At 34.7% G+C, this 7,088-nt stretch overlaps 1 protein-coding gene across 8 annotated transcripts in view; it reads right to left on the bottom strand.

Moving 5' to 3' along the window:
* Window positions 1-451: 451 nt before the first annotated feature.
* The window catches only part of PCDH7 (protocadherin 7), a 413,030-nt gene continuing 406,393 nt past the window's right edge, over window positions 452-7,088 (bottom strand). For 6 of the 8 annotated variants that reach the window (XM_073891506.1, XM_073891509.1, XM_073891508.1 and 3 more), the window contains one exon: window positions 452-4,805. In XM_073891506.1, the coding sequence (XP_073747607.1) occupies window positions 4,429-4,805 (377 nt within the window). In that variant the 3' untranslated portion in view covers window positions 452-4,428. The remainder of the gene's footprint in view (window positions 4,806-7,088) is intronic. The other 2 variants (XM_025887770.2, XM_073891510.1) reach the window with 1 other exon arrangement.

Genomic DNA, 7,088 nt, shown 5'->3' with positions numbered 1-7,088 from the left:
TTTTTTCATTTCTAATGTTTTTGTAGTCACTACTTTAGATTAAAACCAAACATTTCCTTAACAGAGACACATTCTGACTTAGAATTAGTTATACCTTAAACATGAAATTTCTCTAGATAACACCGGAAAAAATCAATCCTTATATTAATGATAAGTTCCTCTATTGCCCACTTAACATGTAAAAGCCAGCTAGGTAACTGTCTTAGGAATTATTTGGATGAAACTGAAAGATCCAAGTTCTACTCCGTTATAAAGCAAAGTAAAATGCCAGTTATGCACGGTATCCTCTAAATCAACAATTACTATAGCATTATCTTCTTTACTCCATCTTAACTTAGCAGAAAACAAACCATTTTAAATCAAACCGGTACATGCATCCATTCACTTCTCGTCCAATCAAAACGGAATTACCTGTCAACAGAGAAGTACGCTTACAAGTGTGAAACCATTTGACCATGTTATATTTTAATTTGCAGAGACAAAAATGACAAGCAATTTATTTACATAAAACTGTACAAAAGCAAATTAAATTATGTAAAGTATTTCATAAATAGTTGGACGAGTGTTTAATACATTTCGCCATGTTTAGCATAGTTGCGTGCATAGTGACTCATAATAAACGATGATAAATTGTTCTCGGCTTCACTATCAACATCCAAGTAGCAGAACAATAGTCAATGATTAACATTACAAACAGATCGTACCACACTGAATGCAAGTGCTTTAAAATGTAGGAAAAGTTGTCTGAAAGTAAACCCTAGGTAGCTGAAAGAATGAGGTATTCCTCCAGATGTTAGGTCTACCTCTACCTGGGTCACAACTGACCAGCTTAAAATATTCTTGATCATCTTCACTGTTTTTGTTTTTGTTTTCCCCCTAAGGACACATTGTATATTTATCATGGATACAATGTCCCTAAAATTACTTGGGTCTTCGGATTTCTCAGGCCTGGGTTTAGGATGGCTTGATTCTTGGAGGTTTCTTCTGGTCTGTGTGTTACTTTATTTTCCTATAAGAGAGCTTCCTAGGGTAGCCTTTCAGCCAGACATCTTCAGTACCATCTTAGTTTCTCTTCCCATAAAAATAATGCCTCCCTTGTTTTCTGAAACTCAGGCAACAGGCCAGTCAGAAACCATACAGAAATGATATCTGGAGGTTCAGAATGAGCATTAGATTTTAGACTGAAGCTATAGACGTACACGTAAATTTTAATACACATAAATTTATATAGTTACTCATTAATTTATAAATGTGTCCTAATGTATAATGCATGCAAAGTTCGCTTGAGAGTCTTGTGTACAGAAAACAAGTATGGTTTATATATTGTACAACCAAAATGAAACAGCAGCTAAAAGAAAAATAACAAAAAGGAAATAAAGAATAGAAATTTGAAATCAATATTTGACCTTGTAAAATGGACTGATTTCACCCCTGATAATCTCTCTCTGTGTTACTATTACAATAAATGCTTTAGCCTTCTAGTCAGAATTAAGCAGTCCATGTTAATGCCTTAGTTTTGTTTTATGAATGAACGATATTTAAGACTGGTCCATTATCTGAGTTTGTCAGAAGGCAAATTTTTAATATATTATTTATTATTTTCAGAAAATAAACATGGGTAAATATACAGGATCAAAAAAGTTGGGAATAGCCCAGTTTCCCTCATTGTCCAAACCCAACAACCGTTTTTTTACCATAACAACAGGTATAAAAGGCACAGTTGCTTGTTTTGCATTCACTCATTTATTTTTTTTTTGTTTCTTTTTATTGATTTTTTTCAAAAGCACTCTATATATGGAGTGGCACTGGATTTAGCCTATTCAAAATAAAAGTCATACAAACACAAAATATATTTCTGTGTCATGCCAGCTCATTATATAATAAACATGTTATGAGAGCTAATTCTACTAGAATTACTGAGAATACTTACAGTACACTGAATTTTATTCTTTCACACCCATTTTAGTTCTAAAGAAAGGCTCATGAGTTAAATGACAATGACATGGCTGTCTTGAATGTGGTGCAAACGTCATTGGGGAATGTGGATCCAATTAATCCAAAGGTCCAGTATGACCCGTATTAGCTTTATAGACAACAGAAGGGTTTTAAGATAGAGTGAAATGAGCTATCTAATGGTTTCAAGTGTCTCATGAAAGAAAGAAAATAAATGCATTAAAAATGTTTGTTGAACACCTGTGTTATGCAATTGAGTATTTGCTTTGTAACGTGCAAGAAAAAATATGTATACATTTCATAAGTATCTTTAGAAGTATTTTGTCTTAATAGGTACTTACAGATTATACAAGGCAGAACTGCTTTAATGCAGTTTCCTAACAAAGTACTAGAATTGCATCTTTCCATCATGTAAATAATAATCAAACATAAAGATGTTCAATTATTGGTATTTTAGTCCAATGTTTTTGTTTCAATTACATATCTTCTTTCATCCTAACTATTATACATAAACTAACATCAAAATGAAAACTCGATTTATAAGAAAGAGCAGAAGGAAATGACCCCAAAAGAGTAGCCCACCAGAGAAGTGGTTTTCAAGATAAACATTTTGATGACCTATAGTGAGTTCACAACCTCTAGTCCAGGCTGCTTCACCTTATAGTCTAAGAAACTCTGTAAAGAATAAAACTATCCAAAGCTACATTATTTCTACAGTTTGCTAGAGAGCCATCAGGCTATGTCCTAACCAGGTTGCAAACATTCAGTGTTGGGAACATTTGCACTTTTCACCTGTTATATCCCCTATTCTGTCGCTGGATTGTCACTTCTGTCTGAATGTCCCAGCTCATAATTTCCAATTATGTTAAATCATCCTCTATAGAACAAACGACCCAAAGTCTGCATATTCTGTGGGTTTTTTTTTTCCACTGAAAAAATTGCATATTTTTCCACTCTGAGATGTACATACAAGGAGACATATCACTGACCAGAACTCATTTCTTTCATGTTCCGTCTGGATTTGTTTTAAGACATATCCAATCACGTTCAGAATCACATTAGTGACAAATCAATTAGGGTGTCACCTTGTTTCAATGTTGTGAGTCTCGAAATAGTGCTATATTGCACAGGATTCAAAATTAATGCACTTGTGTTATATGAAAGAGTTCCTTAAACACATAAAAAATACAATTGATAATTTGAAACGTAAATAATAAGACCAGTAAACATCACCTGGATACTAAAATGATAATAGTGATTTTAACTTAAAAGACTGTATACCAACATATCTTTCTTTCCCTAACTACCCACAAATATGGTTTTTACAAGTGGAATCTTCCCTGATAATAGTTTTTGAAACTAAACTTGAACCTTAACTAATTGTCTACTGTAATACCAAAAATACATCATTTAGTTTTTCGTTTTCTGAGCTTTCAAAGAAAACCCATTTTAAAAGAGAATGCATGTTTTCAGGTATAGAGACAATGTAAAAGAAGCTAGTGTTTGAGTATTTCTGTGTGTGCATGGGTTCGGTTGCTTTCGTTGCTTAATGGATTTCCACGTCAAGACCAAATCTGCTTCATGATATCCCTGATCTGCCGTGTGATCTTTGGCCTTTTAATGACACAATTGTTCCAGTTAGTTGATAACAGCGGTGCTGTTCTGAAAAATATATATATATAATTTTTACAAGTTATAATTAGTGTAATTGATATATGTGGTCAAGATTGTGTGTATACTAAGAATATTTGATGAATGTATGGGATTGAAGTGGATACCCCTGACTTGAAAAGAACTATGTATAAGCCAATTTGGGACTGCAATCTCTAACTGGGTATTGTCTAGCTGTCAGTCTTTGTTAGAATTTTAAAGCTTGTGAGATTCTCAATATTCTTCTTATAGAGTCCCCCTTAATAAGAACTGTACTTTTACAGGAACGCTATCATTTGGGGGGGATTGCCTTTCATGGTGATTAATCATATTCTGATGGTATGTCTGAAATACATTTTACCTGATCTGTTCTTTGTTTGTTTGTTTTTCGGTTTTTTGCTTTTTGTGGTGTTTTTTTGACCAACCGGATGGCATTCGAACTAAATCAAAGTGACTAAATCATGCTTCAGCTTAGGGATAATGAGAGTGTATTGTGTTCTGCTAATCAGGCTTGTTACCATGAAAGAAACTTGCAACCATCTTTTTTTTTTTTCCTCCTTGGAGGGGGATGGGGAAGAGGAATAGCGGGTGTTGGGAATAATCAGTGAGGGGGTCAGACATGCAAGTAACAAGGATGGTTTCTACATTGTACATTACAATCAGGCTAACAGTATCACTAAAGGCCTGATCTGGAGGCAGAAGTGGCAGGCAAAGTTTTGTCTCTTTGGTAGCCCCCTCTTTTTGATTACACGGTTTTTGTAAGTTTTTTTGCCCCTTATTCTCCTTCTCATACATGAAAAGAACTTTGCTGTTCTTCTTTATAGCCTACAGGTAAACTTCTCTTCTAGTGAGAGTATTGACAGGAGATGGCTTGTATTCCCCTGTTTTTGTAAGGGGAATATCCTCAGGGTTGGCTTCCTCATTTTTGCTGAAACTAGCTGCACTGAAGGTCTCATAGGAGGAGGTCAACTTTTTGTTTAGGAGGTTTCTGTTGCGGTCACCCATGATCGCGGCCTCACCATTGGCCAGCTTTTCCTGGCTTCCTCGTTCATCAACAGGCATGAAAGTGGAGAGTTTGGGCTGGTTCTTCTTCCTCTCTGGAGAAGTGCGGACCGGCATCCAGCAGGAGTCTGAGTGGCCATATTCATCACACTCACGGGTACACTTCCCAGTCAGGGCTACATCTGGAAGAGGTCTTGAATCTGAAATTCAAGGAGAAGGTGATGTTAAAGTTGGACATTCTGCAACAGGCTTTCCTTATTTGCATGAAATTGGAAGGGGGAGATATATATATTATTTATCATATTATTTTCCTTTTTTCTACACCCCATAGTTCATCATTTCCATAGAACAGTTTTTATTTCATATCCATTAAAGATAAGGTTTTGCAAAAACATCGAATATTATGGAAAGAGAAGAATGAACAAACTAATAAATTTAAGCATGTAGAAGACAGGTACATATGCATTTGTTACAGGACAGGGACATGTGTATATTCTCAAGTAGAAATAAAGCGCATATGTATAGTTGCCTGGGTATAAATCTTTCCACATGCATAAGAAAGGTTATTAAATCCAAATAGATAATTTTCTGTATTTATAAATTATCCCAGAAATCGTGTACTTTTGCCAATTGGATTCCTTCCTGCTTATACATTATTCATGGAATGCAAATATGCAAAACCTTATATTTAAAATACATTCTAAAACATCAGGGTGACTCAGAAGTAGAACCTAAATTGACAGAACATCATGTGGTAAAAAGTAAAAAAAGCAAAGTACAAGTAGGTTAGGGGTATGAACATACTAGCAATATCATCACCTACCCCACCCTAGCCCACGCCCACTTCCCACCCACCATGCCAAATGACCTAATATGTGCTATAGGATAATCCCTTAAATGTTCACATAGAAATACATTTGCCAATGTGTTTGCTGAATAGAAATGTTATGTGAAATGCAGTGCATTGGGTAAATGCAGTCAAGCTCCTAAAGTTTTGATGAAATAGCATGTAGTCCTAATTAATGTTGCTGCCTAGTGGAATGGGAGAAGTCTTCTATTACTATAAAGCTAAGTCATATCTAGACAGCTCTTAGGGATCAGGATTAGAGATGGAAATTAAAAATTACCTGTATATGTAAGTAAATTTGTTAATATGTGTCTGTCTTTGGAGAACAAGTACGTATTTTCTTGTTATTGAAGATTTTTTAACAGACTTTGTTTTTATTTGAAAAAGAGAAAGAGAAAAAACAAAAACCAAACAAAACCCTGTCTTCCTCAACAGATTCTAAAAGAATAACCTCTAGAGTTTTATTTAATATATTTTGTAACTCATTTTATTGCCAAACAAAAGAACATAATATGACTTGTGCTCCAATTTATATCATATGGCATCACTTTTTTTTTTTTTTTTTAACAAGGCTTTGGACTTAAAAGACGGACAAGTTTTAAGCTCTGCAAATATAGTCACAACAATGTAATCAGTGAGATTTGCCTATACATGATCTTGGGTAGATTCGGTTTAAAATTGAAGAGGGGGTTATTTAAATGATCCCCCAAATATTTAGACCCTCTGCCTCTATCTGTACACACCATCCTCTGTACTTTAACATTACATTCCTGTTTTGGCTATCATTTGTACAGAAGTTTCGCTCTGCCAAATCTCTCAAATGAAGGCAGTCCAACGCACACCATTTTTTCCTGTCGTGATGGATAACTAAAATATTGACATTTGTCAGCCCATTGATTTTTGAACCACTATGGCCTGAGATTTTTATGCTGTGTGCTGAGAGCTCAATGAGGAAGTTCCGGTGCTCTTCACAGGAATCTGGAATGACTTTTCTCTTTCCCAAAAGGCAAAATGCAAAGATAATTATTTACTGTCATTCCACATGCTATGTTGCCGTCTGATTTCTACATGGGAAGACCCTATTAATTTTATCATCAAGAGAAAGAGCACTTTCTTATTCATTTTTTTATGCCGAATTCCCTCCGTGTCTCTCAAATACACATTTTAGAAGAATTTAAAAAATCAAACTATTGGCAGATTTTATGAACAGTCTTTGTAATCTAATTAGTTTAAATGAGCAAAATGTGAGTTCTTTTGAGAATATTTTCTATCTTGGGATACTTTGTTTATCTGAAGCTGACCTAAATGCCTTGAAAAGGAAAAACCCTTATGAAAATGCAAAGTGCAAGATCAGACCTATTTTACTCTAAACATTCTTTTTTTTCTTCATTGCTTTAACAAGTTCAAACTTTTCTTTTTCTCATGTGATAGTGCCTATCAAAGACACAAGAAAATAATCAGGACTAAAGCTACCAAAACAGGGAAGATCTCTTTGAATGTGGTTGTCATTCCCTGCAGAAATGACCCAGAATGTTCTCCAATCAGCTAAGTTTACTTAAGTCTCACACAATGTGTCAGTTTACTTACACAGTGACTTACAGATTCTCTGCTTTTCAGTGATTAATTTGTGTTTCCA

This window comes from Callorhinus ursinus, unplaced genomic scaffold (genome assembly GCF_003265705.2).
Source record: "Callorhinus ursinus isolate GAN/ISIS: 27379988/994484 unplaced genomic scaffold, GSC_fseal_2.0 scaffold4, whole genome shotgun sequence".
NCBI classification, from domain to species: domain Eukaryota; kingdom Metazoa; phylum Chordata; class Mammalia; order Carnivora; family Otariidae; genus Callorhinus; species Callorhinus ursinus.
This window is presented reverse-complemented; position numbering and strand designations above follow the sequence as displayed.